The sequence below is a fragment of the Aspergillus costaricaensis genome (genome assembly GCF_003184835.1).
Source record: "Aspergillus costaricaensis CBS 115574 unplaced genomic scaffold BO79scaffold_19, whole genome shotgun sequence".
In the NCBI taxonomy this organism is placed as follows: domain Eukaryota; kingdom Fungi; phylum Ascomycota; class Eurotiomycetes; order Eurotiales; family Aspergillaceae; genus Aspergillus; species Aspergillus costaricensis.
In genome coordinates, this window is record NW_020291819.1 from 69,594 (window position 1) to 89,538 (window position 19,945).

General features: G+C 53.1%; 9 protein-coding genes across 9 annotated transcripts; 5 read left to right on the forward strand and 4 right to left on the reverse strand.

Annotated features, from left to right (window-relative positions):
• Nucleotides 1-27: 27 nt before the first annotated feature.
• On the forward strand, nucleotides 28-2,004 carry BO79DRAFT_245926 (M24 family metallopeptidase; the record flags this gene model as incomplete). Its single annotated transcript, XM_025685509.1, has 8 exons — nucleotides 28-171; nucleotides 224-490; nucleotides 541-949; nucleotides 1,000-1,098; nucleotides 1,147-1,228; nucleotides 1,288-1,399; nucleotides 1,453-1,612; nucleotides 1,689-2,004. 8 exons carry the CDS (start codon nucleotides 28-30, stop codon nucleotides 1,880-1,882), a joined length of 1,467 nt encoding a protein of 488 aa, XP_025538585.1. The 3' UTR covers nucleotides 1,883-2,004.
• An 826-nt stretch (nucleotides 2,005-2,830) lies between these two features.
• On the forward strand, nucleotides 2,831-5,153 carry BO79DRAFT_267135 (C6 transcription factor; the record flags this gene model as incomplete). Its single annotated transcript, XM_025687025.1, has 2 exons — nucleotides 2,831-5,084; nucleotides 5,140-5,153. 2 exons carry the CDS (start codon nucleotides 2,831-2,833, stop codon nucleotides 5,151-5,153), a joined length of 2,268 nt encoding a protein of 755 aa, XP_025538586.1.
• A 229-nt stretch (nucleotides 5,154-5,382) lies between these two features.
• Nucleotides 5,383-7,130, reverse strand: BO79DRAFT_255914 (pantothenate transporter; the record flags this gene model as incomplete). Its single annotated transcript, XM_025686157.1, has 6 exons — nucleotides 5,383-5,922; nucleotides 5,979-6,258; nucleotides 6,314-6,466; nucleotides 6,534-6,730; nucleotides 6,789-6,946; nucleotides 7,007-7,130. The coding sequence occupies 6 exons, from the start codon at nucleotides 7,128-7,130 to the stop codon at nucleotides 5,383-5,385; spliced, it is 1,452 nt and encodes a 483-aa protein (XP_025538587.1).
• A 1,356-nt stretch (nucleotides 7,131-8,486) lies between these two features.
• BO79DRAFT_267139 (uncharacterized protein) lies at nucleotides 8,487-9,521 on the reverse strand (the record flags this gene model as incomplete). Its single annotated transcript, XM_025687026.1, has 2 exons — nucleotides 8,487-9,055; nucleotides 9,116-9,521. The coding sequence occupies 2 exons, from the start codon at nucleotides 9,519-9,521 to the stop codon at nucleotides 8,487-8,489; spliced, it is 975 nt and encodes a 324-aa protein (XP_025538588.1).
• A 191-nt stretch (nucleotides 9,522-9,712) lies between these two features.
• BO79DRAFT_267140 (Aldo/keto reductase) lies at nucleotides 9,713-10,819 on the forward strand (the record flags this gene model as incomplete). Its single annotated transcript, XM_025687027.1, has 2 exons — nucleotides 9,713-10,115; nucleotides 10,183-10,819. Exons 1-2 carry the CDS (start codon nucleotides 9,781-9,783, stop codon nucleotides 10,817-10,819), a joined length of 972 nt encoding a protein of 323 aa, XP_025538589.1. The 5' UTR covers nucleotides 9,713-9,780.
• Nucleotides 10,820-11,220: 401 nt separating this feature from the next.
• On the forward strand, nucleotides 11,221-12,033 carry BO79DRAFT_255917 (uncharacterized protein; the record flags this gene model as incomplete). Its single annotated transcript, XM_025686158.1, has 1 exon — nucleotides 11,221-12,033. The coding sequence occupies one exon, from the start codon at nucleotides 11,221-11,223 to the stop codon at nucleotides 12,031-12,033; it is 813 nt and encodes a 270-aa protein (XP_025538590.1).
• Nucleotides 12,034-12,595: 562 nt separating this feature from the next.
• Nucleotides 12,596-16,389, forward strand: BO79DRAFT_255918 (NRPS-like enzyme; the record flags this gene model as incomplete). The annotated part of the gene is made up of 2 exons (XM_025686159.1): nucleotides 12,596-12,826; nucleotides 12,889-16,389. The coding sequence occupies 2 exons, from the start codon at nucleotides 12,596-12,598 to the stop codon at nucleotides 16,387-16,389; spliced, it is 3,732 nt and encodes a 1,243-aa protein (XP_025538591.1).
• A 56-nt stretch (nucleotides 16,390-16,445) lies between these two features.
• BO79DRAFT_288095 (alpha/beta hydrolase) lies at nucleotides 16,446-17,435 on the reverse strand. Its single transcript, XM_025688651.1, has 2 exons — nucleotides 16,981-17,435; nucleotides 16,446-16,920 (listed from the first exon to the last, which is right to left on the reverse strand). The coding sequence occupies exons 1-2, from the start codon at nucleotides 17,389-17,391 to the stop codon at nucleotides 16,567-16,569; spliced, it is 765 nt and encodes a 254-aa protein (XP_025538592.1). The 5' UTR covers nucleotides 17,392-17,435; the 3' UTR covers nucleotides 16,446-16,566.
• A 1,012-nt stretch (nucleotides 17,436-18,447) lies between these two features.
• BO79DRAFT_255920 (copper acquisition factor BIM1-like domain-containing protein) lies at nucleotides 18,448-19,386 on the reverse strand (the record flags this gene model as incomplete). Its single annotated transcript, XM_025686160.1, has 3 exons — nucleotides 18,448-19,001; nucleotides 19,051-19,122; nucleotides 19,188-19,386. The coding sequence occupies 3 exons, from the start codon at nucleotides 19,384-19,386 to the stop codon at nucleotides 18,448-18,450; spliced, it is 825 nt and encodes a 274-aa protein (XP_025538593.1).
• Between the last annotated feature and the right edge of the window lie 559 nt (nucleotides 19,387-19,945).

The window sequence follows — 19,945 nt, forward strand, 5'->3', positions numbered from 1 at the left end:
GTTATTCTTCCCCCTCTCGGCAGAATCATGCTGGACAAGCAGACCGAGTCTCTCCCACTGGCGGAGGAAAGACCGCTACTCCGTCAACCACCGCATCAATACCGGAGGTCTATTCTGCACCTTTTTACCAGCGCTGGTCTACTGTTGCTTAGCATCTACGCGCTCTTCCCAGTAAGTACGCGTCACCATTAGAATCGACGGCCGGGGTCTGACTCAAAGGCAGAGGCTGTCGCTCTTCAGCCCCTTCCAGCAACCGTCGTCGGTTACACCATATGAATCTTTCGAGCGATGTTCAATTGAGAATCTTCGAGAAACAGAGTACTATTTTCTGGATACCGCTGCGCCCATCTCAGTTGAGGAGTTCGATGAGCGCCGGAACCGCCTCGCGAGGGCTCTGATCGCCGATGGGGCAGACGCCTTTGTCGTGGAGCCGGGGTATACGTTCAAATACTATGCCAACGTGAGCCAGCCGGAATGGGAGGTCTGGGAGGTGGGCGCTCTTTCTCCCCAAGAACTCTTGTGTCTACTAATATCGCTCAGCCGGAGGAACGCCCTTTTCTTATGGTGGTGCAGCCTTATCGTCACTCGTCGGGCCTTGTTACCGCAAAGACAACATTCCTAGCCCCATCATTTGAGGCGGAGCGAGCCCGACTGCTAAACATGCCGTTTCTCGAGCCGATCGACATCATTCCTTGGGAGGAACACTGGAACCCATACGATACCTTGAAGGATTCTGTCATCTTCTCGGCACATGATCGAGCACCGCGACTCATGGTGGACGAGGAAATGAGGGACTTTATCCAACGGGGTCTCGGTCACTCAGGGTTCGAAATCGTCGGGCTGATGGGAGAAGTGGAGCGCGTCCGGCAGATCAAATCCAACACTGAGGTGGGGATTCTCCGCGCCGTGAATACCGGGACCGTGGAAGCCGTACGGCAGATGCGCAAATGTTCGTGATCCCCCACTCGGTCGCACTGTGGACGGACTGACACTAAGTAGGCCTCTACCCCGGTCTAACCGAGAGTGAGATCGCAAGGACCCTGGACAATACCCTTCGCTCGGCTGGGTTGGAGCCATTCTTTGATATTGTCTTGTTTGGTACGTGTCCGACCGCTGCAAAGGTGCAAGACTGACCGTGGAGGGTAGACGAGAATGCCGCCAACCCACATGGAGGCACCAACGGTTCGAAGGTGCTTGAGCCGGAAACTTTTGTTTTGATTGATGTAGGGTAAGTCGATACACAGGACAGTTGCCTGTCTCACTGTAGCTACTGCTGACCTCGGTCAGCGCCCATCTCCTTGGGTACTCATCGGATATCTGTCGAACCTTTTTCCCGCCGTTCCTTGAGCCACCGACACCGGATATGCCCGCCCCGACGCGTTTGAGAGACAAGCTGGAGGTATACCTGGATCCTCACCTGTACAAGCGAGATCAATTGGCTGACTGCTGTAGGTGTGGGACATTGTCTTTGAAGCTCAAACGCAATCCATCAGGCAGTTCCGGGTCGACGCCAGTGCTGCCAGCGTCGATATTGCTGCCCGGGAGGTGATCACGGATGCCGGGTACGGGGAGGCCTTCACCCATCGTGTTGGACACGGAATTGGAATCAAAGGTGAGTCGCCAGGGTCTGTGTGGAGGACCTGGAGGTTTGTCTGTGATATCGGGCTCATGCTGATGTTGCGAGATAGCCCACGAAAGCCCCTATCTGAACAAGGGCAACCATGCGACCCTCCTTCAAGCCGGCATGACGTTCACCTCGGAACCTGGGGTGTATCTGGTGGATCGATTCGGGGTACGGCACGAAGACATCTTTCTGGTGCGGGAGGGTGGGGAGGCAGAGCTGTTGACCGGTCGTCGAGCATCTGGGCCTTGGGACCCATAGGCATTCAGTGTATGTTGGTATATGCAATATATGAGCTCGCGGGTGGATTTTGATAAAGTAGATAGTAGGAAAAGGTTGTTGCCATTGGAGGAGAGGTAGTGGTGGTGGTGGTGATATTGCTGTGTTGGGGGTGTTGTGCTTCTCCAAAAGTGGAGGAGGCGGAGACCAATTGAGATCCAGGAAAGCCTCAGGCACCAGAGCACGGGACCCACGGCTTTCCCGGTCGGCATCTTCCCTTTCCCTCATCTACTACTGCTTTGCTTTCCTTCTGCTCTGCAGCACTTGAAAGATGAACCATTGTAAATATCCTGTTATTCGATACGCTACGAATGATATCTTCATAAAGCTCATTACTGTCCATCATTTGGATACTAGTCCGGATATTAAGACCGTCAGCCACTAGTACTACTTACTAACAGTACTATCATTACCACATCAGTTCTGGCCCCGCTGGACCTGAAATATATACAACAACCGCCTGAGTTCATGGAAGGCTAGTATTGAACCACTAGTACTCGACAGCACTACTTGCATTGAAAATACACATTGCTCGTGCTACTACAGAAGTCTTAACCCTTCAGTCACTTAATCCTCCTACTCCCAAGAATACTAATGCTATGGGCTGTTCATAGACACCGTTTCCTCAAATAACTACCACCATTTGGCTTGCATTACTCGGGATGAGTCAGCTGCCAGTCAGCTGAGAGCGGAAAATGGCGGCGGAAAAAGGAAACCAGCGACGGATTTGATCGGAAAACCGGGTTTTCCTCCCAGTAATAGCCGGTCAGTCTACCTGGACCATCCTGGACCATCCTACAGGCTAAGCAGATGAGCTGCAGCATCCGACTATCCGATTCGAAGGAGCATATGCGCGGGTTCTGAGATTGACTATCTACTTATATCCGCCCGTTAAAGCTGTGTGCGGAGCTTCCCCAACAGCAAGCGGAAATGACGGCCAGCGAGGAGGCATCCTCCCCCGCCACGCGCGCGAGAAAGATCCGAAAGGTGACCCGCGCCTGCGATGCCTGCAAGACCAAAAAGAAGGCTTGTACGGGCAATATCCCCTGTGGTCCCTGCTCCCGCCGTCACTTGGCGTGCACCTACGACTCCGCCTACAATCGGGGTGTGGCGCTCAGCCCTCCTCCCTCATCATCGCGTCCCAAGAACCATCGCCCTCTGCGGGAGCACGGCAGCTCACGCAGCAATCCAGATCCGGCTCCAGGTGTGATCCAGCCCCTGCAGTCTCCCTCTGTCCTTCGCTCAGTTACCGAGCATTCCCAGCCAGGCCTGCAGAGCAGCCCTGCATCGGGGCCAGGTACACTCCTCGAGTCTTCTATCCTCGATGCATCTGTTCGACGAGGCTCAGTAGACGGGACCGGTCAGTACTGGGGTCCGAGCTCAGCACACTCATTTCTGGGCAGGGTCGTGGAGGACTTGCATGCCAGTCCCTCCAAGCCTATTGCCCCGGCACAGGATCCCGATGCCTCAGCAACCGTTTCCATCTTCTCCTACGGTGATCGTGTAGTTCCCGAGGTTCAGTTATCAGATTTTGTCTGGCCAAGCCAGGCCAAAGCCAAAAGCTTGATCCGCCGATATTTCGAGTTTGCAGCACCGACATATCGCGTGCTTCATCAACCTACGCTTCGCACCCTGGTCCAGCGCTTGTACCAGGAGAATTCAGAGGGCAACCGGATCGGCAGCCAGCTCGATGTAGCATCCCAAGCCGTCTTGCTCTTACTCCTTAGTACTGCAGCCATGTTCCGCGTTGATGAGGACGGGCGAATGAGAGATGCCGACGAGGATGGCTGGCGCAGCAGCGAGCTTTACTACACGCAGGCAGAGCATCTGCTGTCGCTCGAGACGGGTGCCCCTACTCTGGCCTCTGTGCAAGCTCGTTTTTTGATGGTGCTTTATCTGCTGAGCTCCTCTCGAGCCCAGAAGGCGTGGTTCGTGTTTGGCACAACAGTCCAGCTGATGATGGCCCTTGGTTTGCACAATCGATGGGCGAGGAGGCACCATGAAGAAGAGGAGGATCTGGTGAAGCAGGAGTGTCAACGGCGCCTTGTATGGTGCTCTTACACTCTGGACAAGTATCTCAGTGTGATCCTTGGTCGACCGCGACTGTGGCATGATGAAGACTTGGACGAAGATCTTCCTACGCGCGTCAATGACGAAGACCTAACGACGCGGGAAAGGCGTTTGTCGAGACGTGACTGTGTGATGGATGCGCCAGTCTTTCATGCGACTTTGGCACAGATTCTCACCCAGGCGGCCAAGGAACCTTACGTTCTATCAGGCCTCTCCGATCGGACAGAGATTGAGACCATTCGAGGCCTGTGTGGCAAGGTCGCGGAATGGCAAGCGGAACTGCCTCCTTTTCTCTCAGGGGTCATCCAACCCAGTAGTTTGGTTCCGGTGTTTCGGCGCCAGTTGACAGTTCTGCAGCTGGCTCGTCATCATGCATTGATGTTCATCACGCGGCCTCTCCTATTATTGGATTATGGGCAAATGTGGCCTGAACACCGAAGCAGTTACCGATACCATCTGCATCTTTGTCTTACCGCAGCGCGAGAAGCCATAGAATTGATACTTAGCTTTGTGCGTGAGGATGAATTGTTCCCAGCATTTTGGTACTCACAGTACATTGCATTCAATGCTTTATCAATCATCTATCTATACCTGATCCAGGTCAGACGCAACCGTCTGCCTTCTGCTGGTCTCGACTTTGTCCGGAGCCCGGAACACACCTTGCATGCAGATTTGGATGAACCCACGCTCTACAGACTGTCCGAGACGGCAGTGACACACCTCGCCGACGCAACAGCTCGCAACGCCCCTTCTTGGAAATACAGTGTCATCTTGCAGGGTTTGCGACACGAGCTGGCCCGCCTCGTCTCCCCGATGGACACTGGCGACGCTCAAGCCACCGAGCCGAATGAGCTATCTCATCCAGTTTCCGAACGGAGCCCTCGTCCGACCGAACATAGAGCTGAGATGGGTCGCCGTGAGCAGCAGGCAGAAGGCACCGCGGTGAGGGATTATGACCCTGACCCTAATATGTTGCCGACCATATTCTCTGGACTGGACCCCGCTATTGATCCAGGGCTACTCGATCCCAGGACACAGTCCCTCTTGGACACTTTCATCATGGGCGAAAACGTGGTGCTTGATTTCTGGCCACAGCTAGAAAGCCTGCCTATCTGTAAGCATTCTTCTCGTAGTCGACAAGAACGCCTAGTAGGTGCTAATTAACCCAGCATACCCCGGCTGATGCGGAATTCGAATGTGACTGGGACGCGAGGACCTCAATTAGTAGATCTATTCACATATTTACTGGTAATCCGACCGGATTGTTGCTCTTGCACCATATATCCAGGTAGGGTGTCTACGACAGAGCTACAGCAGGACCGGCTTGCCCAGTCAGTAATCTTGGGAAGTCTCGCAAGTTGGTAAGTTTCCATTTATTCCACCCCGGCACTCAGCACCTGCTCAGCGCCCAATTACCAGATATACTTATAACGAATCTGCCCGTCCTCCTCCTCTGCCTTTTGTGCCTTCACATTGAGCGTATGGAGATACAATGCCAACAACCCAGTCAAGACGATTCCGGCAGCAGCAAACGCTGAAAGGGTGATACCACCAGGCCGGTACTGTGGCGAGTCGGATGTGGGAAAGAAGTACGAGCCGTATATATTGGACGAGTTACCGAAGAGGTTTACCAACGCGTACACAATGGCCCGCTTGGTGCGTGTCCGCGGGATCGTACTGGCAATCCAGGCTTGAACGACGTTGAAAGCGGAATATGAACCAGCGCACATTAAGAACATGCCGATGTACCTGACTGCAGTGGCTCGAGACGATATGACCATGACGTTTCCCACGATGTCTATGATTAGAGGCCACGCGATAAGAACTGCGCGCTGGCTCGTTCGGTTCGCAATGAAGGAATTACCAAGAGCGGTGATGAAGCCAAAGACGTACACCGGGGCCGTGATCAGCAGCGTGATGATGTTGCTAAATCCCAGTGTTTTGACGATGGTCTAATAGCACATGAGTCAGAACCAAAGTAGCGGAAAACATGATAATTGGTACTCACAGGGAAGAAGTAGGTCCAGCTTTGAGATGTGAGCTGGCAAACCTGGATCAGGATCAACATCCACGCCTTGGGATCTAATAATGCATCCCGCAAGCCCTCGCGGATGGAACCATTCTCATCGACCTCATCATTTGCGGCGCGGGCAAGACGCCATTCGGAAAAGCGCTGCTCCTGTTCCGATAGCCACTTCCGCTGCCCGGAACGAGGAAAGTCTGGGAGAAGCGCGACAGCGAGAAGGCCGGCCACCATTGTGCCAGCTCCTTCAATGATAAATAGCCATCTGTTCGCGCACTGGTTAGCTATACAATCCCAGAGTATGCCAGGATATCACCCACCTCCAGCCTTCCAGCCCGCCTTTGCCGTTTAATCCACTCATGACGCCCGCGGCAAACATGCTGCCAAACCCGTTGGCGATGGTGTTACCACAATACACCACGGCTACTCGCACCGCAATTTCGGACGGTTTGTACCAGGAACTTATCAGCAACCTGACGGTATCGCTCGTTAGAGTTCGTTCACAGACAAGATCATTCGGATTTGATAGTAGGTACTTACAAAGCCCCGGGAAAGAAAGGTGACTCGGCGAACCCGAGGAATATGCGCACGCATATAATGCCAGCGTAACCATGTACCGCAGCCATGCAGATCGAAATTCCTCCCCAGATGAATATGGCTGCTGGGATGTAGCGGGAGGGTTTCAAACGGGTCAACAGAATGTTACTCGGCACCTGGCCTACCAGGTAGCCGACAAACTGTGCACCAACATCGATCAGCACTGTTTCAGGTCTCAGGATAGGGCACTTTGCATACCATGATGGCTACCGCAGTTTGATATTGTGTGTCAGAAAGGCCCAGGTCTTCCTGTAGCCCTCCCAGACGGGCATTGGCGATGTTGGACCGGTCCAGGATATTGAAAATAAATAGTAGGAACAGCGAAGAAATCAGATGCAGATCGATCTTGCGCACCACTGCCGGCAGTCAGCATCACACGATTGCCCCAGTAGTATGGAACCACTGTGTAGTCTTACGGCGCTTTTCCAGGGCCCGTTCTTCCTCCGGAGTCAACCCCTCGAACGATTCATCCACCAAGTCCAATGGCTTCCCAGTGGACTCGACATGGCGAGATGATGCTTTGTTGTCAATCTCCGCCATGCTGTCAGATGATGTTGGTATGTACTGCCGGGGCTACAACAGCCGATATCGGAACAGTATCAAGGGCCAAGGCCACAAGGGGTGGCTAAGAACGAAGTTTGATTTGGGGGTAAAGATGGGCAGATTTCTACAAGAAGAAGACGAGAAGGAAAGAGGATTCAACGTCCTTCGAACATCAGAACATCATTGGTTTTATAATGCTCCCCGGCTGCATGTCGGGTTGCTGTACCCCAGATGCCATGACACTATCTCCCATCTGTCAGTGCGGGGTCCCCACGAGCGGGAAAGGAGCGGATATCCCCCAGTCTGGGGTTGGGGACTGGCACTGGCCAGACCGGACTTGTTCCGGGTTTCTCGTATTGGCATCAGCATCAGACCAGCGCTGGATCCACCCCGGAATTGTGTGGGTTGCCTGTCAACTTCCCCAGATCTGTTTCATATGCTTCGATCATGCTTAAACACTGTGCCGGTGCTTAGACAGATGATGTCCAGAATGTATCAGCTTTTGCATCTCCATCTCATCATCTCTCCATCCAGCACAGCACTTTATATGCATCCAAGTACCAGAGCTTTTTATCAATGGCCCAGTCGGACATTGTACTGTTGTATCATTGTAAACTCGGGCTGTTCATTTTCGCGCATCCGTTTTCACCCTAGCGGTCGCTAACCTAACTCGACTCGCCACCCGACTCGACGGCCACATGGAATCCAAAACTCTCCATGATATTGACACTGCTCGATCTCCATGTCTTTCCGACATTTCCGATATATATCCGCTTCCCGAAGCTGCGAGATCACCTTGGGGACATAAAACCCTTTCCCGACAAAGTCAGGTGGAGGGTACGTTTCTATGTCAGTAGCCTATCCCATACCCTCCACTTATGTCATGTGTGAGGACATTATTGACAAAGTTAAGTTTTAAGTATCATGACCCAAATCACTCACTCCATAATAGAGCTTGGGTTGATCTAGCGTCGTATAGCATGGTACCGTTTTCAAACCTCTAGTTGTGGGTAAGGTTTTGCAGATTCCCATGTAGAACAACATGCAGGTATAATCATCTTTACAAATTTGAATTTGAATATCTCCTAGTGGGATATTCTGTCTACTGGAGGCCATTCAACGTACCGTTGCTTGATTCGTCAGCTTCCAGGGCTGTCTTCCCCAACAATTCTTCATGCCCATCTACTTCCAACCTCCCGTCCCTGTGTGACATCGTGCAGGGCTACCATGAAAACCTGGGTGACGAGTAGTCTAGGTTGCAGTGTATTACGCCAGGCCAGCTGGCCACATATACATCTTTCAGCACTACAAAATGGCAACTCCATTGGGCGGGCTAGCCACTCCTCCGGGAACCTAGTCGAGGAGGCGGATTATCAATAAATTGGGAAACAACGGATCACAGTCGGCAGTATAACTCACCTTTAATGGAACGCTGGTGAAGAAAAATGACCAGCGCTGCCTCTTTCGACACTCCTCGCTCAGCTGCTCTAAATCGAACATTTCCCCGATCGGAAGTCCCCAACCGGCCAGCAGCCACTCATGTAGCCAGTACTTGAAGTCCTGGCACGGCCAGGCCTCGAAGCTCGGGGTGTCACTAGCGACAGCAGCGAATTCCTTCTCCCTGAGCCACCGGAGTGTGGCCTCTGACGACTCGATCCCGATCGCTGGGGGCGTGGAGATGATGGCCATCGCAGGGATTTCATCTTGAGATAGTTGGGCATAACCCCGTCCCCAGCCTGCCCGGATGAACAAGATATCACCCGGCTTCAACTCTGTGCCCTGGGCCTGGGCCACTTCCTCCAGGACGGCGACTGTGATTGACTGGCTTGTGAAAGGCTTCACAGGGACATGGTTTGCCTCCGCCCAAGCGACATAATCTAACAAGACTCCCCGTCCGATGATGCCTCCAGTTTCCACCCAAGCTGCAAGAACAATTAGAACAAACTCATCTAGGATGACGATCTTCCCGCTGTAATACGCACCATGAATACCGTTAACTTTGGTGGTTAGGATGTCGTCAAGGGTACGGCCGTTAAAGTATAGTCGCTGTTCCTGGTAGCCAAAATGCCGTAGGCCGTCCCACTGCGAGCTGGACTGGGTGTTGAAATGCAGGATGTCATCGTTGACAGATGTGGGGGCGATATTTGAGATGGTCTGGGCAAATGGGACCCGATTGAATGCGGGCGTGGTGATACGATCCAGTGGCCAGTCGGTGGAAATGCGAATTCCATCGCGGATTTCGCTGGCGGCGGCACGCGTTCGATCGGGGGTGAGAAGATTCAACATACCACACTGGTCGTCGGGTCCAAATAATCCCCATGCATTGCCGGGCGGACCCGACTTGTCCAGCGGCAAGTCATCGAAGGCGGGCTTCTTGCTGAACGGCATTGCGTTGCGGCTATTCTTTCGCCTAGGAGAGAGTTTGGCGGGGTAGTAAATGAAGAGTGGATCATGGGAATGGAGTCAAATTGTCATCTTGTTGGCCCTAGTGATCATCTTCTCCGAAGTCTTGATTTATCCGCCGTTTGGCTGTCGGATTTCCGACCCACTTGTGTTGTGCTGCTTGACTATATGAATCACCAGCACCATCCTAGGTCAATTTCTGTCTCTCTGTTAAAGACATAGAGAAATAGAAGTGGTGCCTAATATGTCCCTACCCTCGCACTTTACCCTCAACTCCGGCGCCAAAATCCCTGCCGTGGGATTTGGTACCTGGCAAGCCAAGCCCCTTGAGGTGGAAAACGCCGTCGAAGTGGCCCTCAAGGAGGGTTACCGCCACATTGATTGCGCCGCCATCTATCGCAACGAGACCGAAGTCGGCAATGGCATTCGCAAGTCCGGGGTGTCCCGTGAAGAGATCTTCGTTACTGGCAAGCTGTGGAACACCAAGCACGCCCCGGAGGACGTGGAGCCAGCCCTCGACAAGACCCTGCAAGATCTAGGCCTCGATTACTTGGATCTCTATCTCATGCACTGGCCCTGGTAAGTGACTGTCTACTTGATCGTCCAGGATCGTCCGGTGGAGACTAAGCATTAACCCCTTATACAGCGCCTTCAAGGGTGGCGACAAATGGTTTCCCCTCAACGACGATGGAGTGTTCGACTTGGCCGCCATTGACTACATCACCACCTACCGCGCCATGGAGAAATTGCTAGCGACGGGCAAGGTACGCGCCATTGGCGTGTCCAATTTCAATATCCGTCGTTTGGAGGAGCTGCTTGGCCAAGTCTCCGTCGTGCCCGCCGTCAACCAGATCGAAGCCCATCCGTACTTGCAACAGCCGGACCTGCTGCAATACTGCCAGAGCAAAGGTATTCTCATCGAAGCCTACTCTCCGCTGGGCAACAACCAGACTGGGGAGCCACGCACAGTTGACGACCCGTTGGTGCACCGCGTGGCGGGCGATCTTGGCTTGGACCGCGGACCACTGCTGGCCAGCTGGGGCGTGCAGCGTGGCACCGTCGTGCTATCCAAGAGTGTCACCCCGGCTCGCATTGCAGCTAACTTGCGAGTCCGGGCGTTGCCGGAGGGGGCCTTTGCACAGTTGAACTCGCTGGAACGCCACAAACGCTTCAATTTTCCGGGCCATTGGGGATACGACATTTTTGAGGAGGTCGGTGAGGAGGCGGTACGCCAGACTGCGCTGGCTGCGGGTCCTAGTAACAAGGTTAAGTTTACTCTATAGCCGATCGCAATGTATTTTAGAACAATAGAATTGAGTGGTTTTGGCAAGTTTGAAAAGCCAGATGCAATCCGGCCACTCACGCGTCAGCACCTTAAACAGACGGCCAGATCTCTGGAAGTGGTTGGCCTAAGCGTGCCCATCTAAAGTGACTGGCTAACGGTGCCAACCCCAGGTTTTAGTCCTGCGTTGAATTGGACTGGTTGGCCGCTCAGGCGAATGATCCGGGGTTCAACTTCAGACGATCCATGGATCGTAAGTCAGACGAGGTCAAGGTAGCCGAGCGCCGGAACATCCTCCACCCCCCGACTTCGTTCCTATGTCGATCAGCACATGGCATATATCCTTCAGGGGGAATCGCTTTTCAGCATGTGCCTGGATAATGGTGTTGCTCCCCAGGGAAGATGGCCAATTACTCGGCCCCTGTTGAGGGCATCGCCGGGGGTTATACGGGCAACAGCCTGGCTGTTCAGGCGGTGTTAGCCAGCTTACTAGCATGTGCGCTGTACAGCTCCATCGAACTCATTATCCTGGTTTTTCTCACTTTTCACGTCTATGGGGGACTGTACTTCTGGAGTCTACTTGTTTCAACCGGGCTCGGCATCATCCCGCAAGCGATCGGACTGCTGCTGAAGTACTTCCAGCTGGCGCCGCTATGGATTCCAGTAACTCTATCAACATTCGGCTGGGCTGTTATGGTGACAGGACAGTCTGTGGTGCTATATTCGCGACTTCATCTCATCTTGTCGAATCAAAAGATCCTCCGCTTCGTCCTCTACATGATCATCATCGACGCCATCATCCTGCAGATTCCGCAGATCACCCTGTCCTATGGTGCCGTCTACGGCGGGGCGCGATTCGCATATGTCTATAACATTTGGGCCAAGGTGCAGCTCACGGGGTTCTTCGTACAGGAGGTGATCATCTCGACGATCTTCATCGTGCAGACGTTTCGGCTGCTCTATCTCTACCCGCATCGGAGCAAGCGGAGGACCAATATCATGGAGCAGCTACTGGCTATCAACACGGCGATTATCTTGATGGATATCTCGCTGTTAACACTAGAATATCTGGACTTGTTTATCTTGCAGACCTCGTTGAAGACCTTCTTCTATACCGTCAAGTTGAAGCTGGAGTTTGCGGTGTTGTCGCGGCTAGTTTCGTTTGTACATTATGATCCGGAGCTAGAATCTTCGACGTTTACTGGCAGTAATTAGAGAACAAATTTTCTCATTACATGGGTGTCTACTGGTGTGACCGTTATTACTGAGCCTTCTACCTTGGCGTTGGTTATTGCTAGTAGGAATGACTCGAGTCACAGCCGGTGATGTAACTGTCACATGGAGTCTGTAGGTACCCTTCCATTAAAATGGGCATTTCCGCCAAACATAATCCGATGCATCGCATAATCGATGAAGAAAGCGTATCTATAGCGCAAATGATAAGAAGAGCAGGGCTTCCGGTGCCTCTAATTCTTTCCTTCCCCGCACGAGGCTTTTCCGCCGGTGGAGAAAACCATGGCGGAAAAGGGCGGGGATGCAGGCGGAAATGCGGCATGGAGGGCATCTGCATCATCTCCAGTCCATCTTCCAATGAGAAATCGAGTCAATACCCGTAGACTAATCCGTAGATGCGGAGTCCAGACACACGAGCAGGTTGCGATAAGACTTGCCTGTGAATGGCATTTCATAAACTTCAAGAAATCCCCCATGCCACTTGGGATTCTCAACATCCATCATCTCACTCTTCCTCCCTCTCCTACGCCACTGTGTGTTCAAGATGGCATCCGTGGCAGTCTCTCCCATTCCTTCGTCGCTCTCCTCCCCAAATAGACTGAGTGCTTCGTCACCCGCAACGTCGGTAGATGAGATTGAAGCGGAACCTGCGGAGGAAACCATTCACACAATCAACCACCTCATACAGGCTCGAGCCAAAGGGCTTCATGGAAACGAGCCTATTGTCGCTTACCCATCGTCGGGTACCGAGTACACATACTACACTCCCAAGCAGGTGAACATGCATTCGCATCTACTTTTGGAGTCACAAGGGATACTGACTACTTCTGCCACCAGTTGAACACCTTCGTCGAAGCCGCGTCGGCCCACTATGCAAAGGTCATCCCACAGCGACGGTCTTCAGACGATCCTGTACAGGTTGTAGGATTGCTGGGTCCCTCCGACTTTGAGTACATGATCACATTGCTGGCTATTTCCCGTCTCGGTCACACAGTCCTCTTGCTATCGACGCGCATTGCCGAAGATGCCTATGTCAGTCTGATCGAAAGCACCAAGACTGCCTTCCTCATCACATATCCCAGCTTCCAGGCGGTTGGGGAGAGGGTGGCTTCGCGGACGGCCATCGTACAGCAGCCGGTATTGACGAGTGAGAACTACAATTTCCCCGGCGCAGACACCGTATCCTTGTCGCCAGCGCAGTTGGATGGCAGCATAGAGGCAAAACATATCTGCTGGATCATCCACTCAAGTGGCTCCACTGGTCATCCGAAGCCCATCTATCAGACGCACTCCGGAGCCTTGAAGAACTACGCCAACAACTTCGGCCTCCGGGGATTCATTACCCTGCCGCTATTTCACGCGCACGGTATCAGCTGTCTCTTCCGAGCCATACACTCGCAGAAATTGATCTACCTCTACAATGCGAATCTGCCGCTGACAGCCCCACATCTACTGGCAACTCTCAAGGACCACCAAGAAATCGAGATCCTGTATGCAGTACCTTATGCACTGAAGCTATTGTCCGAATCCGACGAGGGCCTTCACATGATGGCCCATTTGGAGCTGGTCATGTTTGGGGGCTCGTCGTGTCCGAAGCCCATTGGAGATAAGCTGGTGCAAAACGGAGTGCGTCTGGTTTCCCACTACGGGACCACCGAGACCGGTCAACTGATGACTTCTTTCCGCGAGAGGGATGATCTGGACTGGGACTATGTTCGCCCGGGCCCATCTCTGCTGCCCTACCTCCGCTGGGAGGAACAGATGTCTGGCATTTACGAACTGTGCATCTTGGAAGGCTGGCCCTCCAAGGTCGCCAGCAACCGGCCCGACAACTCATATGCAACCAAGGATCTCTTCGAGAAGCACGCGACTAAGCCCAACGCGTGGCGCTACTATGCCCGCTTGGATGACACCCTGGTTCTGGAGAACGGCGAGAAGGCAAATCCACTCATCATTGAGGGCGTGGCGCGTAACGACCCCAACGTTGCCGAAGCGATCGCCTTTGGGGCCAACAAGCCGCGTCTCGGATTGTTTCTTATTCCAGCAACAAGTAGCAAGTGCCAGACAGATGACCAGCTAATTGAGGCAGTATTCCCAGCCATCGAGCGCTGCAATGCGGAATTGCCCGCTTATGCCTACCTCTCCCGCGATATGATCCATGTGCTGCCCGCGGATGCGCCCTATCGCAAAACGGACAAGGGCACTGTCATTCGCGCCGCCTTTTATCGCGATTATCAGGAACAAATTGACCAGATCTACGACGCCGAGGATGCCAACGGTGACCAAGTGCTTCACGGGGGCGAGCTGGAAGCATTCCTCCGTGAGCAGCTACTAGAGGTCGCACCAGGTATTGATCCTTCTACCTTGGGTGCGACAACCGACATCTTCAGTCTAGGCGTGGATAGTCTGCAGTCAATCCGTCTGCGTACGACACTACTCCGGACTCTAGACATAGGAGGTCATAAACTCTCCCAGAACTTTGTTTTCGAGCACCCTTCGGTGCAGGCCATGGCGGACGAGTTAACACGCCTGCGGCTGGGACAGGCGCCGAAAGAGCAGCGACCAGTCGAAGAGCGGATGGCGGATCTCATTGAAAAGTATGGCAACCAATTCAAGCGTCATATTGCAGTGCCTCGCGAAGAGTCTGGTGAGCATGTCGTCGTGACAGGTGCTACTGGATCTCTGGGTGCCCATATCGTTGCCCAGTTGGCCCAGATGGATCATGTCAAGACCATTTACTGCCTGGTCCGGGCAGAGTCCCGCGAAGCAGCCTTCCGTCGTGTTCGTCAATCACTGCGTGCTCGTGGCCTGTCGTCTGTTCTGTCACCAGCTACTGAGCACAAGATTATCTCTCTTCCCGCTGACCTCGCCAGTCCAGCACGCTTAGGCTTGGACGAAAGCGTGTATAACAGATTGTTGCAGTCCATTACAGCAGTGATGCATTGCGCCTGGTCAGTCAACTTCAACTGGGCACTGGAGAGCTTCGAGTCCAGCTGCATCGCTGGTACCCGCCATCTTCTCGACCTCTGCTTGGACGTTCATGGACCTCAACCAGCACGGTTTGCCTTCTGCTCGTCGGTAAGTACCGTCGCCCGGACGCCAGGCAATTGGGTCCCGGAGGCGCTGCCAGATAGTCTAGCCTGCGCCCAGGGCATGGGATACGCGCAATCCAAGCTGGTGACAGAGCACATTGTGAACCGCGCCGCTCATGAAGCAGGAATCACCGCTCGGGTGTTGCGTGTGGGCCAGATTATCGCCGACAGCGTCCATGGGATCTGGAACGCTACTGAGGCCATTCCTATGATGTTTCAGACAGCTGAAACCATCCACGCCCTGCCGCAGCTCGATGATCTCCTCTCCTGGACGCCTGTGGATGTCGTGGCGACCAGTGTGATTGACCTGACCATGGCATCCAGGGCAGGCGAAGTGGTCAATCTGACCAACCCACTGTTGAGCCACTGGACAAGAGACTTGCTTCCTCTACTCCGACAAGCTGGGCTAGAGTTTGAGGAGCTCCCTCGACGTGAATGGCTACAGCGGTTGCGCGAGTCTAACCAGGATCCCAATGTCAACCCGCCCATCAAGCTGCTCGAATTCTTCACCAGCAAGTACGACCATGACAAGCCTAGTCGTGTGCTGCTGTACGATACCAAGCAGGCCGTAGCTGCTGCGCCTGCTCTACGCGAGGCTGGCGGACTCACCCCCGAGTTGGTCAGCCGGTTCGTCCAATACTTCCGCACTCACTGCTGGTCCACGTCTACGGGCGCAACCACCACCGCAGCACCAGCACGCGAAGTCATCTTCCTCACCGGACCATGCGGATGCGGCAAAAGCACCGCTGCGCAAGCACTGGCACAGCGATTCGAGATCCCGGTGATCGAAGGCGACAACCTGCATTCGCCGGCCGCGCGGGAGAAGATGGCTAATGGGATTCCGCTGGAGGATCGCGACCGGTGGGACTGGTTGGCGCATATCCGAGGGGCAGTGATGGATCGACTACAGCAGACCACTGCACCGGCTGTTGCTGTTACCTGCTCCGCACTGCGTACTGTCTACCGTGATGAGCTGCGACGGCTGTCTCAGCTGTTGGACTTTCCTGTTACAGTCACCTTTCTGCTCCTGTCTGTTGACGACCGGGAGACATTGAAGGAGCGTATGGTTGCACGGCTGGCTAAGGAAGATCATTATATGCGCTCAACAATGGTGGATTCCCAGCTGGATATTCTAGAGCAGCCAACGCTGTCGGAGGGCGATGTGCTTACGGTAGACGCGAGTCAGGATAAGGCACAGATGCTGCAGCAGGTGGAGGAAACTGTAAGGGGATTGTTGAAGGCGTAGATTTGATTATACTTCTATATTGACTCTAGAGTTTGGGCAACATCAGTCGGCGTATTGGTCGGTTTCATTCCAGGTTGTTTTTGGTTTTTCGTTTTTTTTTTTTTTATTGTTGTGATTTTGTACGCTTCTACACCGATCATCGCTAGAGAGTTACAGAATAAGATCCTAGCATGCACTTCAACGTTGAAATTCCTTCACACACTCGTCCATCAATCGAACCGTCTCCCCAATCCGATCAATAAATGGAGCACAGTGACTGCTGTCAATTTCCCTGACGATCCACTGTTGCTGAGTCGCAGCCATCATGCCATACTGTGCTTCTTTCGGAACGGCAGGATCGCCCGTGGTGACAATGAAAGCCAAGCTTCCTTGGAATGCTTCCTCCGCCCATGCAGGAGCCGGCTGGGGCGAGGTAAATGCCAGAGTTGCATGCGGTTTGACCTTCGCATTGAGGTCCTTGAGAAGGGCCGGATCAACATCTCCCGCAAAGTTGGCGATAGCGTCAGCGGGTACGTTAAGGTTGGCAGTGGGCTGTATTAACGTCAGTCGTTGTGTATCTTCCGTGAGAAGATGTTCTTTGGAAGAGCTCACCTTGTCCAATAGAATCCACGGGGGAAGATTCCCTCCCTGTAATCCTGCACAGCTGACTCCCTCCGGCACCAGGAAGGCCGCGATGAACACCATTCCAATCACGCCGCCACGCTTGCCTTGTTGCACTCGCTGCGACTTGGCCAAACCGAGGGCGGCAGCTGCACCAGGCATTCCAGCATACGAGTGCATCATCAGGAAGATATCTTTACCCTCCTCTTCGACCAATTTGTGCAGTGTATCCCTGATCACATCCGTGTCTGTCTTGCAGTCTGCAACAGTGGGATCGGCCGGATCAATGGATGGATAAGCCGCATAGTGAACGGGGTACCCAGCATCAGAACAGGCATCGAGGAAGGGCTGGTACAGCTGGCGGGTGATCCATGCGCCGGGGATGAAGACAAGGGTTGCCATTAGGGAACGGAATGGGATACTCTGGCAGGAGGCGAGAAGTGAACGATGGACTATGAAGGAGGGAGAAACTGGCTTTGAATGTAATTTATATATGGCACAGTTACCTAGACCTGGACCCCTGGTGATTGTCATCCGAGAAGCTTGTCACCCAGCCTTGCGATAGGCAAGAAAGTGGTTAGTGCTGACATGTCCCCAAACCTTTCCCATTCCAGCTAGGCTTACTGAACTGGACAGCTGGCGATCTCACCATCCGCCAACTTTCTTTGTTTCCTTTCAGCTAGCTGGGTTGAGACCCTGTATTTCATGAGATTGAAAGATTTTCTTATTGAGTGTTTGGCGGGTACCAGCATCTCTACTTAGTAGCGCACTGTCAGACCCATGAGTCCCGTGCATTGGTGAATTCCAACCAACGCAAATAAGACGCTGATAAGGTCCAAGGCAACCAACAATCAGATATATGGCTGCATTATCGGGCAATAGTGAAGGTATCACTGGTAGATATGGTCATGTCCTGACATCTATTTCCTGCCACGCCTTCTTACTAGTACTTGGGAAGAACGATTCTATACATATTCTGCCCCTTGGTTTTAACGCCGAGTACTGAACTAAAGCTTTTAATTGCAGTTGAGTGATAGTAACTTAGTTAATGAATACCAACTGACATCATTGTCTACGCTGATCATGTAGATCATGCTGCAGCTACCCGACCTGTCGTAACTAGACAGATCTAAAGTTGTAGACAAGCGTTGCTGCGAAAGGGTTTGGCTACTGCCGGCGACGTGTTGTGGGTTGCTGCCTCACTCAACTCACCAATGCAGTTTCAAGACAGATGCTCCAGGCGAATGCTCCACGTCCCTCGCACTACCTTGTTCAATAGGCCGATATAAAGATCAATTGCTCTTCATATGCAAAATTAATTGTATAAGTATCATTCATTGTCTCTCGTACTCTATGAGATGGTCCGTAGCCCCTCTAGGCGGTCATTATCGCAACGGTCAAGGAGTCTTCCTTATTATACACACAACACCTATCGTTCATCATAAGAATGCTGGCGCTCTATGCCTGCTGCTGTTGGCGACCAGCCGTCGAAGCCGACCACGTCTTCTGAGCCGGGTTCATCATGTTCATAGCGACTTCATGTTCGCGCTGCACCCTCTTCTGCCAGTACCGACCGAGGAAAAATGCGGCTGCACCTATCAGCGCAGCGCCAGCCACTGTTCCTACCACGATTCCTGCAATGTCGCCTCCAGACAGTCCGCTCGAGTCTCCCGAGCTGCTGCTGCTGGAGCTGCTAGCCGATGTGGTTGACGAGGACGACGACGACGACGACGACGAAGACGAGCTGCTCGTGTCGGCCTCTGAGACATTGAAGCATGGGATGTCGGTGGTGAATGAGCTATACGGTACGTAGGTAATATCAGCACATGCATAGTAGGTCTCGTTACCGTCATTGTCGAAGTCGGAGATGTATTTCAACTGAAGAGTAGCGTTGGAGCCGGAAGTGATGTTGGATGGTGGGTTGGGCACTGAATAACATTCGTGACCAGGCTCGACGTCAGGAAAGCGGCTGCCAGCCACAACAGTGGTGAAATCGGCATTCTTGGTGGGGTCTACTGTATGTTAAGGATGTTTTAAACTAGGCGAACCCGGGAAACTTACCATTGTCAAAGGAGATAGCGAGGTTAACGGAGTATGATTCATCCTGAAGGACTATAGAAACTGCACCATTTGCTGAGGAAGAAGAACGACATCAGTCAATGTGTAAAGCGAACATACCCAGACAGTTCACAACTTACTGAGAGGAAACTCGGTTCGGTTTGTAACTCCCGCCGATGAACCGCAAGGGGCTGTGGTGTCCCAGGTGGCTCCCCAAGCTCTGTCTGGTGGCCACAAGAATGCCGCAGCACCCATATCGGTGGCTTCAGCAGCATACACGCCGGAAGCCATCAGGCTAGCCGCTGCTAGCAAGCTAGTGAACATATTCTTGGAAGGCATTTTGTTCCCGAGAAGACAGGCAGGTTCCAATAAAGGGGTTTTCCAGGCACTGATGGCTTTCTCATGAGTTTGAAGATGGATCGGCGTGGTTGAAAAGAGAAATTCGAAGGATGATCCGTTCGTTGCATCCCTTATATAACAGACATCACGCCCGAAAGCTCGCTATTTCGCCGGTTCGATCACCATGCAATTGCACCAATCCATTACTGATCCGGGTCATGGAGGTAGCCATCTCCAATGGAAAAAGTCCGGGAACGCCAATGGCATGTGATGGGCATCCACTCTCTTCTGCAGCGTGTCACCATGCATTCGGTTCCAAGTTCCGCCGTTAGGCGAGCTGGTCCGACAGGGTCGGGCTTCCAATGGTGGCAATCCACTAACGGTAAGTTAGGTTATCAATCAGTAAGAACTAGCCTGGATCTGGAAAGGAAGGAATGGCACTAATCGCAAATTCCCCTCCTTTGCGGTCACGATGCATCTGAATCACCAGTGAATTGACAGTCGGAAAGGGCAGCTCCCGGCATCGGATCATATCAGATCGATAAGGGCTCCACCGCGG